We start from the raw sequence: 19,629 nt of genomic DNA, 5'->3' as shown, positions 1-19,629 counted from the left end.
ATGGCCCAACCCACCCCCATACACATGTATATACATACGTCCACACACGCAAATATACATACCTACACAGCTTTCCATGGTTTTCCCCAGACGCTTCACATGCCCTGATTCAATCCACTAACAGCACGTCAACCCCGGTATACCACATCGCTCCAATTCACTCTATTCCTTGCCCTCCTTTCACCCTCCTGCATGTTCAGGCCCCGATCACACAAAATCTTTTTCACTCCATCTTTCCACCTCCAATTTGGTCTCCCTCTTCTCCTCGTTCCCTCCACCTCCGACACATATATCCTCTTGGTCAATCTTTCCTCACTCATTCTCTCCATGTGCCCAAACCACTTCAAAACACCCTCCTCTGCTCTCTCAACCACGCTCTTTTTATTTCCACACATTTCTCTTACCCTTACGTTACTCACTCGATCAAACCACCTCACACCACACATTGTCCTCAAACATCTCATTTCCAGCACATCCATCCTCCTGCGCACAACTCTATCCATAGCCCACGCCTCGCAACCATACAACATTGTTGGAACCACTATTCCTTCAAACATACCCATTTTTGCTTTCCGAGATAATGTTCTCGACTTCCACACATTCTTCAAGGCCCCCAGAATTTTCGCCCCCTCCCCCACCCTATGATCCACTTCCGCTTCCATGGTTCCATCCGCTGCCAGATCCACTCCAGATATCTAAAACACTTCACTTCCTCCAGTTTTTCTCCATTCAAACTCACCTCCCAATTGACTTGACCCTCAACCCTACTGTACCTAATAACCTTGCTCTTATTCACATTTACTCTTAACTTTCTTCTTCCACACACTTTACCAAACTCAGTCACCAGCTTCTGCAGTTTCTCACATGAATCAGCCACCAGCACTGTATCATCAGCGAACAACAACTGACTCACTTCCCAAGCTCTCTCATCCCCAACAGACTTCATACTTGCCCCTCTTTCCAAAACTCTTGCATTTACCTCCCTAACAACCCCATCCATAAACAAATTAAACAACCATGGAGACATCACACACCCCTGCTGCAAACCTACATTCACTGAGAACCAATCACTTTCCTCTCTTCCTACACATACACATGCCTTACATCCTCGATAAAAACTTTTCACTGCTTCTAACAACTTGCCTCCCACACCATATATTCTTAATACCTTCCACAGAGCATCTCTATCAACTCTATCATATGCCTTCTCCAGATCCATAAATGCTACATACAAATCCATTTGCTTTTCTAAGTATTTCTCACATACATTCTTCAAAGCAAACACCTGATCCACACATCCTCTACCACTTCTGAAACCACACTGCTCTTCCCCAATCTGATGCTCTGTACATGTCTTCACCCTCTCAATCAATACCCTCCCATATAATTTACCAGGAATACTCAACAAACTTATACCTCTGTAATTTGAGCACTCACTCTTATCCCCTTTGCCTTTGTACAATGGCACTATGCACGCATTCCGCCAATCCTCAGGCACCTCACCATGAGTCATACATACATTAAATAACCTTACCAACCAGTCAACAATACAGTCACCCCCTTTTTTAATAAATTCCACTGCAATACCATCCAAACCTGCTGCCTTGCCGGCTTTCATCTTCCGCAAAGCTTTCACTACCTCTTCTCTGTTTACCAAATCATTTTCCCTAACCCTCTCACTTTGCACACCACCTCGACCAAAACACCCTATATCTGCCACTCTATCATCAAACACATTCAACAAACCTTCAAAATACTCACTCCATCTCCTTCTCACATCACCACTACTTGTTATCACCTCCCCATTTGCGCCCTTCACTGAAGTTCCCATTTGCTCCCTTGTCTTACGCACTTTATTTACCTCCTTCCAGAACATCTTTTTATTCTCCCTAAAATTTAATGATACTCTCTCACCCATCACTGATTCCCTAAATACATCCCATTCCTCCCCCACTCCCCTTACTTCCATTGTTCTCACCTTTTTCCATTCTGTACACAGTCTCTCCTGATACTTCCTCACACAGGTCTCTTTCCCAAGCTCACTTACTCTCACCACCTTCTTCACCCCAACATTCACTCTTCTTTTCTGAAAACCCATACTAATCTTCACCTTAGCCTCCACAAGATAATGATCAGACATCCCTCCAGTTGCACCTCTCATCACATTGACATCCAAAAGTCTCTCTTTCGCACGCCTGTCAATTAACACGTAATCCAATAACGCTCTCTGGCCATCTCTCCTACTTACATAAGTATACTTATGTATATCTCGCTTTTTAAACCAGGTATTCCCAATCATCAGTCCTTTTTCAGCACATAAATCTACAAGCTCCTCACCATTTCCATTTACAACACTGAACACCCCATGCATACCAATTATTCCCTCAACTGCCACATTACTCACCTTTGCATTCAAATCACCCATCACTATAACCCGGTCTCGTGCATCAAAACCGCTAACACACTCATTTAGCTGCTCCCAAAACACTTGCCTCTCATGATCTTTCTTCTCATGCCCAGGTGCATATGCACCAATAATCACCCACCTCTCTCCATCAACTTTCAATTTTACCCATATTAATCGAGGTATAAAAAAAAAAAAAAAAAAATATATATATATATATATATATATATATATATATATATATATATATATATATATATATATAAAAAAAATATATATATATATTTTTTTTTTTTTGCTTTGTCGCTGTCTCCCGCGTTTGCGAGGTAGCGCAAGGGAACAGACGAAAGAAATGGCCCAACCCACCCCCATACACATGTATATACATACGTCCACACACGCAAATATACATACCTACACAGCTTTCCATGGTTTACCCCAGACGCTTCACATGCCCTGATTCAATCCACTAACAGCACGTCAACCCCGGTATACCACATCGCTCCAATTCACTCTATTCCTTGCCCTCCTTTCACCCTCCTGCATGTTCAGGCCCCGATCACACAAAATCTTTTTCACTCCATCTTTCCACCTCCAATTTGGTCTCCCTCTTCTCCTCGTTCCCTCCACCTCCGACACATATATCCTCTTGGTCAATCTTTCCTCACTCATTCTCTCCATGTGCCCAAACCACTTCAAAACACCCTCCTCTGCTCTCTCAACCACGCTCTTTTTATTTCCACACATTTCTCTTACCCTTACGTTACTCACTCGATCAAACCACCTCACACCACACATTGTCCTCAAACATCTCATTTCCAGCACATCCATCCTCCTGCGCACAACTCTATCCATAGCCCACGCCTCGCAACCATACAACATTGTTGGAACCACTATTCCTTCAAACATACCCATTTTTGCTTTCCGAGATAATGTTCTCGACTTCCACACATTCTTCAAGGCCCCCAGAATTTTCGCCCCCTCCCCCACCCTATGATCCACTTCCGCTTCCATGGTTCCATCCGCTGCCAGATCCACTCCAAGGTATCTAAAACACTTCACTTCCTCCAGTTTTTCTCCATTCAAACTCACCTCCCAATTGACTTGACCCTCAACCCTACTGTACCTAATAACCTTGCTCTTATTCACATTTACTCTTAACTTTCTTCTTCCACACACTTTACCAAACTCAGTCACCAGCTTCTGCAGTTTCTCACATGAATCAGCCACCAGCACTGTATCATCAGCGAACAACAACTGACTCACTTCCCAAGCTCTCTCATCCCCAACAGACTTCATACTTGCCCCTCTTTCCAAAACTCTTGCATTTACCTCCCTAACAACCCCATCCATAAACAAATTAAACAACCATGGAGACATCACACACCCCTGCTGCAAACCTACATTCACTGAGAACCAATCACTTTCCTCTCTTCCTACACATACACATGCCTTACATCCTCGATAAAAACTTTTCACTGCTTCTAACAACTTGCCTCCCACACCATATATTCTTAATACCTTCCACAGAGCATCTCTATCAACTCTATCATATGCCTTCTCCAGATCCATAAATGCTACATACAAATCCATTTGCTTTTCTAAGTATTTCTCACATACATTCTTCAAAGCAAACACCTGATCCACACATCCTCTACCACTTCTGAAACCACACTGCTCTTCCCCAATCTGATGCTCTGTACATGTCTTCACCCTCTCAATCAATACCCTCCCATATAATTTACCAGGAATACTCAACAAACTTATACCTCTGTAATTTGAGCACTCACTCTTATCCCCTTTGCCTTTGTACAATGGCACTATGCACGCATTCCGCCAATCCTCAGGCACCTCACCATGAGTCATACATACATTAAATAACCTTACCAACCAGTCAACAATACAGTCACCCCCTTTTTTAATAAATTCCACTGCAATACCATCCAAACCTGCTGCCTTGCCGGCTTTCATCTTCCACAAAGCTTTCACTACCTCTTCTCTGTTTACCAAATCATTTTCCCTAACCCTCTCACTTTGCACACCACCTCGACCAAAACACCCTATATCTGCCACTCTATCATCAAACACATTCAACAAACCTTCAAAATACTCACTCCATCTCCTTCTCACATCACCACTACTTGTTATCACCTCCCCATTTGCGCCCTTCACTGAAGTTCCCATTTGCTCCCTTGTCTTACGCACTTTATTTACCTCCTTCCAGAACATCTTTTTATTCTCCCTAAAATTTAATGATACTCTCTCACCCATCACTGATTCCCTAAATACATCCCATTCCTCCCCCACTCCCCTTACTTCCATTGTTCTCACCTTTTTCCATTCTGTACACAGTCTCTCCTGATACTTCCTCACACAGGTCTCTTTCCCAAGCTCACTTACTCTCACCACCTTCTTCACCCCAACATTCACTCTTCTTTTCTGAAAACCCATACTAATCTTCACCTTAGCCTCCACAAGATAATGATCAGACATCCCTCCAGTTGCACCTCTCATCACATTGACATCCAAAAGTCTCTCTTTCGCACGCCTGTCAATTAACACGTAATCCAATAACGCTCTCTGGCCATCTCTCCTACTTACATAAGTATACTTATGTATATCTCGCTTTTTAAACCAGGTATTCCCAATCATCAGTCCTTTTTCAGCACATAAATCTACAAGCTCCTCACCATTTCCATTTACAACACTGAACACCCCATGCATACCAATTATTCCCTCAACTGCCACATTACTCACCTTTGCATTCAAATCACCCATCACTATAACCCGGTCTCGTGCATCAAAACCGCTAACACACTCATTTAGCTGCTCCCAAAACACTTGCCTCTCATGATCTTTCTTCTCATGCCCAGGTGCATATGCACCAATAATCACCCACCTCTCTCCATCAACTTTCAATTTTACCCATATTAATCGAGGTATAAAAAAAAAAAAAAAAAAAATATATATATATATATATATATATATATATATATATATATATATATATATATATATATATATATAAAAAATATATATATATATATTTTTTTTTTTTTGCTTTGTCGCTGTCTCCCACGTTTGCGAGGTAGCGCAAGGGAACAGACGAAAGAAATGGCCCAACCCACCCCCATACACATGTATATACATACGTCCACACACGCAAATATACATACCTACACAGCTTTCCATGGTTTACCCCAGACGCTTCACATGCCCTGATTCAATCCACTAACAGCACGTCAACCCCGGTATACCACATCGCTCCAATTCACTCTATTCCTTGCCCTCCTTTCACCCTCCTGCACGTTCAGGCCCCGATCACACAAAATCTCTTTCACTCCATCTTTCCACCTCCAATTTGGTCTCCCTCTTCTCCTCGTTCCCTCCACCTCCGACACATATATCCTCTTGGTCAATCTTTCCTCACTCATTCTCTCCATGTGTCCAAACCATTTCAAAACACCCTCTTCTGCTCTCTCAACCACGCTCTTTTTATTTCCACACATTTCTCTTACCCTTACGTTACTTACTCGATCAAACCACCTCACACCACACATTGTCCTCAAACATCTCACTTCCAGCACATCCATCCTCCTGTGCACCACTCTATCCATAGTCCACGCCTCGCAACCATACAACATTGTTGGAACCACTATTCCTTCAAACATACCCATTTTTGCTTTCCGAGACAATGTTCTCGTCTTCCACACATTCTTCAAGGCTCCCAGAATTTTCGCCCCCTCCCCCACCCTATGATCCACTTCCGCTTCCATGGTTCCATCCGCTGCCAGATCCACTCCAAGGTATCTAAAACACTTCACTTCCTCCAGTTTTTCTCCATTCAAACTCACCTCCCAATTGACTTGACCCTCAACCCTACTGTACCTAATAACCTTGCTCTTATTCACATTTACTCTTAACTTTCTTCTTTCACACACTTTACCAAACTCAGTCACCAGCTTCTGCAGTTTCTCACATGAATCAGCCACCAGCGCTGTATCATCAGCGAACAACAACTGACTCACTTCCTAAGCTCTCTCATCCCCAACAGACTTCATACTTGCCCCTCTTTCCAAAACTCTTGCATTCACCTCCCTAACAACCCCATCCATCAACAAATTAAACAACCATGGAGACATCACACACCCCTGCCACAGACCTACATTCACTGAGAACCAATCACTTTCCTCTCTTCCTACACGTACACATGCCTTACATCCTCGATAAAAACTTTTCACTGCTTCTAAGAACTTGCCTCCCACACCATATATTCTTAATACCTTCCACAGAGCATCTCTATCATTTCTATCATATGCCTTCTCCAGATCCATAAATGCTACATACAAATCCATTTGTTTTTCTAAGTATTTCTCACATACATTCTTCAAAGCAAACACCTGATCCACACATCCTCTACCACTTCTGAAACCACACTGATCTTCCCCAATCTGATGCTCTGTACATGCCTTCACCCTCTCAATCAATACCCTCCCATATAATTTACCAGGAATACTCAACAAACTTATACCTCTGTAAATTGAGCACTCACTCTTATCCCCTTTGCCTTTGTACAATGGCACTATGCACGCATTCCGCCAATCCTCAGGCACCTCACCATGAGTCATACATACATTAAATAACCTTACCAACCAGTCAACAATACAGTCACCCCCTCTTTTCATAAATTCCACTGCAATCCCATCCAAACCTGCCGGCTTTCATCTTCCGCAAAGCTTTTACTACCTCTTCTCTGTTTACCAAATCATTTTCCATATATATATATATATATATATATATATATATATATATATAAAACATTTCACTTCCTCTAATTTTACTCCATTCTGACTTACATTTACATCCCAAAATGTTTGTCCCTCAAATATGTTGAACCTAATTACCTTGCTTTTATTCATTTATTCTCAACTTTCTCCTTTCACACACTCTTCCAAAATCAGTCACCAACTTCAGCAGTTTCTCACTTGAATCAGCCACCAGTGCTGTACCATTGGCGAGCAACAATTGACTCACCTCCCAGCCTTCTCATCCCCAACAGACTGCATACTCGCTTCTCTCTCCAAGGTGCTTGCATTTACCTCCCTCACCCCCACATCCATAATCAAATTGAACCACCATGGTGACATAACACATCTCTGCCACAGACAGACCTTCACTGGGAACCATTCACTCTCCTTTCTTCCCACCTGCACACACACCTTACACCCTTGATAAAAACTTTTCCCTGGTTCTATCACCCACATACAAATCCACCTATTTTTCTAAGTATTTCTCACTCACATTCTTTAAAGCAAACACAAGATCCACACATCCTCTATAACTTCTGAAACCACAATGCTTCTCCCCAATCTGTTCTGTGCATGCCTTAAACCTCTCAAACAATATCCTCCCACATAACTTACCATGTACGCTAAACAAACTTATACATTTGTAGTTAGAACACTTACCTTTATCCCCCTTGCCTTTATATAATGGCACTATACTTGCATTCCACCAATCCTTGCACACCTTATCATGACTCACACCTACACTGAATATCCTTACCACTCAATCAACACCATGGTTACCCCTTTTCTTAATAAATTCACTCGCAATACCATACACTTCCGCTCCTTTACCTGCATGTCATCTTCTCCAAGACTTTCATCACCTCTCCTCTCTTCACCAAACTGCTCTCCATGACTCGCTCACTTACCATCCCAACTTAAAGACCCTAAATCTACCACTCTATCATTACACACATTAAAACCCTTCAAAACACTCACTCCATCTCCTCCATACTTCATCACTATCTCTTATCGCATCCCCTTCTGCCTGCTTCATCGATGTTCCCATTTGTTCTCTTGTCTTTTGCACGTCATCTACCTCTTTCCAAAACATACTTTTATACCCCCAAAGTTTAATGATACTCTCTCACCTGAACTCTCACTTGCCCTGTTTTTCAAACCCCGCATCTCTCTCTTGACTTCCTCCTGCTTTCTCTTATACACCTCCCAATCATTTGCAGTCCTTCCCTGTAAGTACTACCCAAACGCCTCTTTTCTGTTTATTGGTTTCTGCTCCCAAGAGCTGGCTGCTTGTATGCTCCACCACTAGCTAGACCACGCAATATTCGGCAAGCTGTTGCATTGCATGATTATTGTGAGGCCATCAGCAACTCAAGGATGGGTAGTGTGGCCGTCGGCAACTCAAGGATGGGCTGTTTAGAGAACCGCTTCTTTCTCTAAACGTCAAAGCTTTGGAACTCTCTACCTTCTCATGTTTTTCCTAATGACTATGACCTGACACATTTCAAAAGACTGGTCTTTCACTTCCTCCAATATTTGTAAATATTTTCCCTTGTCTTTTCTTTTTCTATTTCATAATTCTCTCTATATTTCAATTAGGGCATGTCCTTGATGTGGACTTTTGTCTGTGATTGGAGCCTTCAACATAAGAAAAAATAGTAAATTCAGAAATTCTAGTACATTTACTAAGAGGACAAAATGGGAAGATGTAATAAATGAAATGTCTACAACACAATGGGAAACCCTTCTGAGAACCAAATAACCAGAGGAGTACGTTAAAATCAAGACCACTAGAGGATTTCAAACATGCAGCACAGCCATATACCAATAAGAACAAAGCACAAAAGCTCTATATAAGAATAAAAGATAGAAGCTCTACACAGGAGGCAGAAATTACTTACAGACTTTCTAAAAAGATAGTTCACTCAAACTGTCAAATGAACTAACAGACAAAGACCATAAATCAAAGATGTTATTTGAGACACAGGAAAAAGAAAAGAGCCATTGATGAAATAAAGAAATACACCAAAATGCTTTTCCTCATATGCAAAATGAAAATCAAGAACAAACTCCAAACCCTTGAGGATGGAGGAGGGTGCATTCACTGATGAATGCCATGAAATGAATGAAATTAAAAAAATCAATGCAAGCCAAAAACCATATTAAAGATAAGTGACCCAACCAACTTCTTCCTAAACAGTAATCCTCCCATGAACACATGGTAAATCTCACCATCTTTCCACAAAATTTAGCAAGTACCTTTGAGAATATACCTATGGACCCTGCCCTTGGACCAGGCTCCTGGTGCTCTTCCCTTATAAAGAAATGCAAAACACCTTTTTCACAAATATCAAACATCCTCTGGAGTAAGACTCTGAATTCTGGCATCATCCTTTAGAGTCAGATATTGACTTATGTTCTCCCATTCCACAAAGGGAGATAAAACACAGTACAGCATTAAAATCTTCAAGAAAAAGTCCAAAGAGGCAAACTGACCAACTGTATGGGATCATGATATACTTAATACAAGCAAACATAGTTTTAAGGTGGAAACATCTTGCCTCTTTGAACTGCTTGATCTTTATGATGTGATTGTAGAGGCACTGGAGTACAAACAAATGCTGACTTGATTTACACAAACTCTGGAAAAGCATGTGATAAATGTGACCATAGTGTCATAGCACATAAAATGCATGAGATGGGAATACCTAGAAAAAGTGAAGGACTGATATATACCTTTTTAATTAACAAATCACAACATTTTCATGTAAACCATGCCATTTTCAGTGCTTGTAAGAAAAAAAGCCATCTCTAAGGAACGTACTAACTGCTTTCCTCATTTCTGTATATGACAATGACACAAACATGAGTCTTGACTTTTGATAATCCTTTGCTGGTGATGCTAGAATATGTGAGAATCTCATCAAATGAGGACACTAAGAGACTACAAACAGACATACAGAAAATATTCTAATGGGCCACCAAAACAAGCTTTTCAATGGGAATAAGTTTCAGCTCCTCTGATAAGTGGAAAATGAATAAATCAAGAACAGTAGAGAATACTGGACAGACAAGACAGTGCCACATCTAAAGTGAATAACGTGCAAGACCTCATGGTAATGATGTCTGATAACCTTAAATTTTGTGATCATATCAGGCAACAGTTGTCTCAATTAAAGAAGGTAGGATGAATCTTGTGGACTTTCATGATGAAAGGTAAAATGACACTTTAACATGCTAATACTCTTGAAGCCAGGGCCTGAGACTCTTCAACACATTGCCTGCAACCATCAGGAACACCATGGGATGTACTGAAGAGAAACTTAAAAAAAGTTCTGGACAATTATTTACAAAGTGTAGCAGGCCAGCCAGGCTGCAGTGGCAAAGTGGGCCTATTGGCCATGGTTTCCAAGAGCTTAGTCAATCAACAACCCATATCAGCAGCCTGGGCTATGGGAACAATTGGCCTTCCAAGACTGTTCCACGGTAAGTGGAAGAGGAGCATATCAATGGACTCCTATCACGGAAAAGTAAATAAAACAAGTGAAGCATGATATAGTTCATTCCTTTTCTTATCCAATGATAATTGATAAGTAGCAGTGGGGAGGGGTATGAAGATCAAAGAAAATGAAACATTAGATAAAGTAAAACTAGGATAAACACTGGCAAAAACCGGTGTATACTATAAAAACTTCACATAACTTCTCTGAAGACCTGGAGTTCATCTTAATTTTCAATGCTATGGTCAAAAACTCAACATATCCCAATAATATTGTCTTTCACTGCCTTCTAACACCTGGTGATGCATGTTTGACAGCAGTGGTTACATTTGTTAAGATAAATCTATGTGGAATAAATAAACACCGCACCCTAAGGAATAAAAATAAAAGCACAAAAGACTTTAAATCAACATTGCAGATAAATCAAATTTGAATTTTACGAAAATTTCCAGAGTTCTACTGATTTATACAACCGCTTAAAGTATTTCTTCCCACATCTTCCCTGCCCTTTACAGCTCTCCCAATTAACACTTTTCTATTCTGGAGGCTCCAGTCATGGACAAAAGGCCATATTAAGGCACAGCCTTAACTGAAATATAAAGAACTAAATGAAAGGGAAAAAGAAGAAATAAGGGAAAGTATTTGCGAATGTCATTCTGTCCACAAACATACAATCTCTCTTTAACATATATAATAACTGACAACATTTAATTCACATGGCTCATTCTTCGTATCTCTAGATTTTCCTGCAGTGAGCACTTTATGCTAGCCCTGCCTTTTGGCAAAATGGTAGGAGCAATAGATAGTAGTAGAAGTAGGAAGGATAATTTAGGCAGGAGCATTAACAGTTGTAAAAGTAGGAAAGATCATTTAGGCAGGAGCATTAAGTAGAAACATTAGGCAGAAGTAACAGGTAAGAGCATTAGGAAGGAGCATTAGGCAAAACTCAGTAAGAACACTGCACTAGAGTTGCCCTTTGCCTGTGGCTTGTTCAGGGAGAGGCACTAAATTCTAAGAAGTGGCACTAGAGTTGACTATTTATGGAGACTCTATTGCCATGGCCATCCCCTTGAGGGAGTTCCAAATGGGAAGAGGTGTCAGAGATAGATTCATAAAAAAAAGACTGTCTTTTAAAATTAGCTAGATAATAGCAATCAAGAAAGGCATGAAAGGACATAGAGTTTCAACACCTGAAGTGTAGGGAAAAAACAGTTATCAAAATGGTCCACCTAAGAGTTGCCAATGGTAATAGAGTAACCATGTGATGCAGCAACTTGCTGATTATTGTTTGGTCTAGCTAGTGGTGGTAGCACACAACCAGCCAACTCTTAGGAGCAAACACCGAAGTAAGACCTATAGAGAAGGAAAGTGAATCAACAATATGGTGAAGGGCAAGTGAGTCAAGTTTTGAAGTTACCCAAGAGAGCTGATAAGTCAGACTGCTTTCAACTGAACTGTTAAATAAGGATGCTGAGCTAGAACCACCCTATCTGTGAGAGCAGTATTCCATACAAGAACGGAAAATCAAGGCACAACTGCATTTGAATGCATAATCACAAAAGAATGAAAGGGAAACAAGAAGGTAATAAATAAACAGGTAGGAAGGTGAAAGGATGAGATTAGAAAGGATGGATGGTTAGGAAATGTGGTTCATATGAAGCAGTAAATCTATTCAGTTATTGTGTACACAAAAAAATAAGGATAAGAAATGCAGAAAAAACTGCATCTGAACACAAAGTTATACAAAAAATAATGAGAGAGAGACATGCAAGTAATGAACAAACTGGTGAGAATATGGGAGGATGGGATTAGCACAGACTGGTGTTATGGAGATATGGCTCACTGCCAGGTGTACGAGCAATATTGTTCTCATACAGTATATGAGTATAAACAATAATTATATGCATCTATACCAAAAGTTTTATGACCTTAATCAATCATATCTGACTAGCACACAAAAAACCTCTGGGTAAAAAAAATCAATAAAAAGATCATGTGAAAATCATGAGACTTAAGCAAGTACATCTTTGCCATTAAACATTTTTTTTTTTTTTGCTTTGTCGCTGTCTCCCGCGTTTGCGAGGTAGCGCAAGGAAACAGACGAAAGAAATGGCCCAACCCACCCCCATACACATGTATATACATACGTCCACACACACAAATATACATACCTACACAGCTTTCCATGGTTTACCCCAAACGCTTCACATGCCCTGATTCAATCCACTGACAGCACGTCAACCCCGGTATACCACATCGATCCAATTCACTCTATTCCTTGCCCTCCTATCACCCTCCTGCATGTTCAGGCCCCAATCACACAAAATCTTTTTCACTCCATCTTTCCACCTCCAATTTGGTCTCCCACTTCTCCTCGTTCCCTCCACCTCCGACACATATATCCTCTTGGTCAATCTTTCCTCACTCATTCTCTCCATGTGCCCAAACCACTTCAAAACACCCTCTTCTGCTCTCTCAACCATGCTCTTTTTATTTCCACAAATCTCTCTTACCCTTACGTTACTTACTCGATCAAACCAACTCACACCACACATTGTCCTCAAACATCTCATTTCCAGCACATCCATCCTCCTACGCACCACTCTATCCATAGCCCACGCCTCACAACCATACAACATTGTTGGAACCACTATTCCTTCAAACATACCCATTTTTGCTTTCCGAGATAATGTTCTCGACTTCCACACATTCTTCAAGGCTCCCAGAATTTTCGCCCCCTCCCCCACCCTATGATCCACTTCCGCTTCCATGGTTCCATCCGCTGCCAGATCCACTCCAAGATATCTAAAACGCTTTACTTCCTCCAGTTTTTCTCCATTCAAACTTACCTCCCAATTGACTTGACCCTCAACCCTACTGTACCTAATAACCTTGCTCTTATTCACATTTACTCTTAACTTTCTTCTTTCACACACTTTACCAAACTCAGTCACCAGCTTCTGCAGTTTCTCACATGAATCAGCCACCAGTGCTGTATCATCAGCGAACAACAACTGACTCACTTCCCAAGCTCTCTCATCCCCAACAGACTTCATACTTGCCCCTCTTTCCAAAACTCTTGCATTCACCTCCCTAACAACCCCATCCATAAACAAATTAAACAACCATGGAGACATCACACACCCCTGCCGCAATCCTACATTCACTGAGAACCAATCACTTTCCTCTCTTCCTACATGTACACATGCCTTACATCCTCGATAAAAACTTTTCACTGCTTCTAACAACTTGCCTCCCACACCATATATTCTTAATACCTTCCACAGAGCATCTCTATCAACTCTATCATATGCCTTCTACATACCTACCAAATTCATTTCCCAGGGAAAGTGTGATTTTCATGAGTTCTATATATTTCTAAAAGAATTCTACCAATTTTCAAATTATATGACCCCACATTTTCCCAGATCTTCATAGTCCACTCTATTTGTAATCTATCCATTAGTGCTAAAAGTAAAATAATGGGGAAGTCATCAGTTTAATTCACCTTTGCTCTCATCTTCACACAATGGGCTATTCCATTCTGCAACACTCATGTAGTGTTTAAGAATACATAAACAGCCGTGAAGCAAGATTTGGAGCACGAAATTCATTGAATGATATTGAATATGGTGTTAGTAAAGGCAACATATACCGGGGAAACTAGTGTTAATTATGGTAAACAAAGGTAAAATGCATGTACAATATCAAAAGAACCCACAAAAACTAATCTAGTAACCAAAATAATAGAAGAAATGTTTCAACAATAAATCTGTACGATATGAAAGATAAGACTGTTGTTCACTGTTGGTTGTTGAAAAATAGTACCAGTTTTACACAGATCAATCATGGGTGTGACATGTTTTGATTAGAATCCTGAATTTTCAAAAATAATAACTAAATTAGGTAAGATTTTCATGACTTTCTCTTGATGTTTCCACATGGGTATTACCTACTTTTACTTCAATTAGTCTTACATTTTTCCTGACATACCACCATCATTTTTCTGATATTGGTCAATTAATGATACAATTATGTTCTGCAATTTTTATTGTATTCTATAAACACTACACTAGAATGATAAAATCATCCATTATGCAAAGCTAAACCACTGCAGAGCATCAGAAGACATTTACGAAATAATGAATCACATAACGCTCCACTGCCCTTATCATGTTCTCTACACACTAGTTACAATACCACACTAATGATATTCCAAATTTTAAATACTCTTTAACTGGAATTTTACTTAGGGCAGTGTTTCTCTATTCCTCATCTTAAGTTTTTGCATAGCCAAGAACAAAAAGAAAGGCTAGGTTTATTTCATAAAGAAGAAAACAATGCCTGATATCTGAAAGATATAACTAATATGTGCATGACACAGAATCTACTGCATAGTATTCATGACTGAAAAAGTGATGCAATCAATACAATAACTTAATACATCATAGCTGATGACTAGAAGAGTTATAAGGTAAAAAAATGAACATATATTGGTGAAGTCATTAGCATCACAGACCGCAATTTGTTTAATGGATCACCAGGGTTCGAATCCTAGGTGCGGCGGTCGCCATACAGATAACCCAGCTAATCATCCTTTCGCAGGACTGGTCGATAAGTGGGGACCTGGCTAAGGCTGTGGTGTAGGCTATGAGTAAAGGCACTGTAGTTAAAAATGGTTAACAGGAAGGGCATGTGTAAAATTCTCGCCGTTTTATTAAATATATATATATATATATATATATATATATATATATATATATATATATATATATATATATATATATATCCATGACAAAGAGGCTTGGAACTTTTAAGTGAAAATTATATGAGCACGTGATATAACTCGAATATTCTGCATATCACAGCAACATATGATTATATCATCGTATCAGCATCATCAAATCCCCGATGGACAAAACTCAAAATCAGCTGACAATAGATGATATAATATTTTGATACTGTGAGGATCCAACACTTCCAATCTCTTCTCTTTACAATCCGTAGCTTTCTTTAAAGGAATTGAAACTAAGACCCGTTATGCCTTTCACCGTTTGTAAACATTCGATACACCCGTCTATGGTACCCGATACAACTTATATTGACAAAAGTAACCTTTGTCATTTATCACTTACATAGTGTTGCAACAGTCCCTGCCTGGAATAGGAGGCTGGTCTTGGATTTCTTGTTTTCCAGTAACACAGCAAAATCTGCTTTTGGGTCTGTTTTCTGGTAAAGACGAAGGCTTAGCGAAGCCATCGTCCTCAGAACATCTGAACTGTCAGCCAACACTGACCTTCTAACGCTATTCAGAATATCAAACATTATGATATCACGAACGAAGGCAAAAAAAAGACCAAGAGATGGGAAGTGGTCGATTTTAGGTTAAATTAGTAGTAAAAGATTTCGATTTATCTGGAAATACCAAAGGCTTACAAAGATTATTCCATAGGATCTGTCGAAGTCGCAATCTTTGCAGTACAATCGGATGATTACTACGGCTGCGTGATATGCTTCAAGAATTTCCGATCGAAGTTACTTATATCAGACAACATACTGTTCGTTTGTAAAAACAGAAATGACACTAACATTATATTCTAATTTTCAATGAAAGGCTGTTGCCTATATGGAGATCGAATGCAACATGCATTGGTCACATACGGAGGAACAGGCTCTGCAATCGGCGACAACTAGCACAATCAAACTACCTATAATCATTATTAACGAATCGACATATATATTTCGAACGTGTGATTAGATAGCAAAATAATGGATGACGATGGTATTGTATTAACCATTGTTTGATTTTTGACAGATACCCACTGATTTTGGTGTAACCACCGTTGCCCATTATCAGAGATAACGCTCCCGCAAGTTACAGACGACATTCAAAACTATAGTGAACGTATTTAGCACTTTTCTACAGAAATTATATAACTATTAGCCAGGGCTAGAATTAGGACATTAGGACAGTACCGATTTTACACATGAACCGATACACCCAGAAGCCCGACAGGATGGATTTCTTTGAGGCGAGAAGTTCTATGACAACCCATAGTTTCATGAACTAAGACAACTTTTCTGTATACATGTGTATGTGGGCGGGTTGGGCCATTCTTTCGTCTGTTTCCTTGCGCTATTTCGCTAACTCGAAGGACGGCTATAAAGTATAATAATAATACTAAAAGTATAATATAATATGAGACATATATATATATATATATATATATATATATATATATATATATATATATATATATATATATATATATATATATATATATCTATCTTTCCTTTTTCTTTCAAACTATTCGCCATTTCCCGCGTTAGCGAGGTAGCGCTAAGAACACAGAACTGGGCCTTTGAGGGAATATCCTCACCTGGCCCCCTTCTCTGTTCCTTCTTTTGGAAAATTAAAAAAAATAATGAGAGGGGAGGATTTCCAGCCCCCCGCTCCCTCCCCTTTTAGTCGCCTTCTACGACACGCAGGGAATACGTGGGAAGTATTCTTTCTCCCCTATCCCCAGGGATAATATATATATATATATATATATATATATATATATATATATATATATATATATATATATATATATATTTTTTTTTTTTTGCTTTGTCGCTGTCTCCCGCGTTTGCGAGGTAGCGCAAGGAAACAGACGAAAGAAATGGCCCAACCCACCCCCATACACATGTATATACATACGTCCACACACGCAAATATACAATACCTACACAGCTTTCCATGGTTTACCCCAGACGCTTCACATGCCCTGATTCAATCCACTGACAGCACGTCAACCCCGGTATACCACATCGATCCAATTCACTCTATTCCTTGCCCTCCTTTCACCCTCCTGCATGTTCAGGCCTCGATCACATAAAATCTTTTTCACTCCATCTTTCCACCTCCAATTTGGTCTCCCACTTCTCCTCGTTCCCTCCACCTCCGACACATATATCCTCTTGGTCAATCTTTCCTCACTCATTCTCTCCATGTGCCCAAACCACTTCAAAACACCCTCTTCTGCTCTCTCAACCACGCTCTTTTTATTTCCACAAATCTCTCTTACCCTTACGTTACCTACTCGATCAAACCACCTCACACCACACATTGTCCTCAAACATCTCATTTCCAGCTCATCCATCCTCCTGCGCACAACTCTATCCATAGCCCACGCCTCGCAACCATACAACATTGTTGGAACCACTATTCCTTCAAACATACCCATTTTTGCTTTCCGAGATAATGTTCTCGACTTCCACACATTCTTCAAGGCTCCCAGGATTTTCGCCCCCTCCCCCACCCTATGATCCATTTCCGCTTCCATGGTTCCATCCGCTGCCAGATCCACTCCCAGATATCTAAAACACTTTACTTCCTCCAGTTTTTCTCCTTTCAAACTTACCTCCCAATTGACTTGACCCTCAACCCTACTGTACCAAATTACCTTGCTCTTATTCACATTTACTCTTAACTTTCTTCTTTCACACACTTTACCAAACTCAGTCACCAGCTTCTGCAGTTTCTCACATGAATCAGCCACCAGCGCTGTATCATCAGCGAACAACAACTGACTCACTTCCCAAGCTTTCTTATCCCCAACAGACTTCATACTTGCCCCTCTTTCCAAAACTCTTGCATTCACCTCCCTAACAACCCCATCCATAAACAAATTAAACAACCATGGAGACATCACACACCCCTGCCGCAAACCTACATTCACTGAGAACCAATCACTTTCCTCTCTTCCTACACGTACACATGCCTTAAATCCTCGATAAAAACTTTTCACTGCTTCTAACAACTTGCCTCCCACACCATATATTCTTAATACCTTCCACAGAGCATCTCTATCAACTCTATCATATGCCTTCTCCATATCCATAAATGCTACATACAAATCCATTTGCTTTTCTAAGTATTTCTCACATACATTCTTCAAAGCAAACACCTGATCCACACATCCTCTACCACTTCTGAAACCACACTGCTCTTCCCCAATCTGATGCTCTGTACATGCCTTCACCCTCTCAATCAATACCCTCCCATATAATTTACCAGGAATACTCAACAAACTCATACCACTGTAATTTGACACTCACTCTCATCCCCTTTGCCTTTGTACAAAGGCACTATGCACGCATTCCGCCAATCTTCAGGCACCTCACCATGAGTCATACATACATTAAATAACCTTACCAACCAGTCAATAATACAGTCACCCCCTTTTTTTAATAAATTCCACTGCAATACCATCCAAACCTGCTGCCTAGACGGCTTTCATCTTCCGCAAAGCTTTTACTACCTCTTCTCTGTTTACCAAATCATTTTCCATAACCCTCTCACTTTGCACAACACCTCGACCAAAACACCCTATATCTGCCACTCTATCATCAAACACATTCAACAAACCTTCAAAATACTCACTCCATCTCCTTCTCACATCACCACTACTTGTTATCACCTCCCCATATATATATATATATATATATATATATATATATATATATATATATATATATATATATATATATATGAAAATGAAATAGCATCCCCCCCCACCCACGCGAGGTAGCGCTATGGAAAAGACAAAAAAAAAAATGTCACATTCGTTCACACTCAGTCTCTAGCTGTCATGTATAATGCACCGAAACCACAGCTCCCTTTCCACATCCAGGTCCCGTAAAACTTTTCATGGTTTACCCCAGACTCTTCACATGCCTTGGTTCAATCCATTCACAGCACGTCGACCCCGGTATACCACATCGTTCCAATTCACTATATTTCTTGCACGCCTTTCTCCATCCCCCCCCCCCCCCCTATGTTCAGGCCCCGATCGCTCAAAATCTTTTTCAATCCATCCTTCCACCTTAGATTTGGTGTCCCACTTCTCCTCGTTCCCTCCACCTCTGACAC

At 40.3% G+C, this 19,629-nt stretch overlaps 1 protein-coding gene across 3 annotated transcripts in view; it reads right to left on the bottom strand.

Annotated features, from left to right (window-relative positions):
- Synj (synaptojanin) overlaps positions 1 to 16,247 on the bottom strand; it is a 267,928-nt gene extending 251,681 nt beyond the window's left edge. For 2 of the 3 annotated variants that reach the window (XM_071673715.1, XM_071673717.1), the window contains exon 1: positions 15,848 to 16,247. In XM_071673715.1, coding sequence (XP_071529816.1) covers positions 15,848 to 16,037 — 190 coding nt within the window. In that variant the 5' untranslated portion in view covers positions 16,038 to 16,247. The remainder of the gene's footprint in view (positions 1 to 15,847) is intronic. The other variant, XM_071673718.1, reaches the window with a different exon arrangement.
- Between the last annotated feature and the right edge of the window lie 3,382 nt (positions 16,248 to 19,629).

Source organism: Panulirus ornatus, chromosome 19 (genome assembly GCF_036320965.1).
Source record: "Panulirus ornatus isolate Po-2019 chromosome 19, ASM3632096v1, whole genome shotgun sequence".
NCBI lineage: Eukaryota > Metazoa > Arthropoda > Malacostraca > Decapoda > Palinuridae > Panulirus > Panulirus ornatus.
The sequence above is the reverse complement of the archived record's forward strand: the minus strand, read 5'-3'. Positions and strand labels throughout refer to the sequence as shown.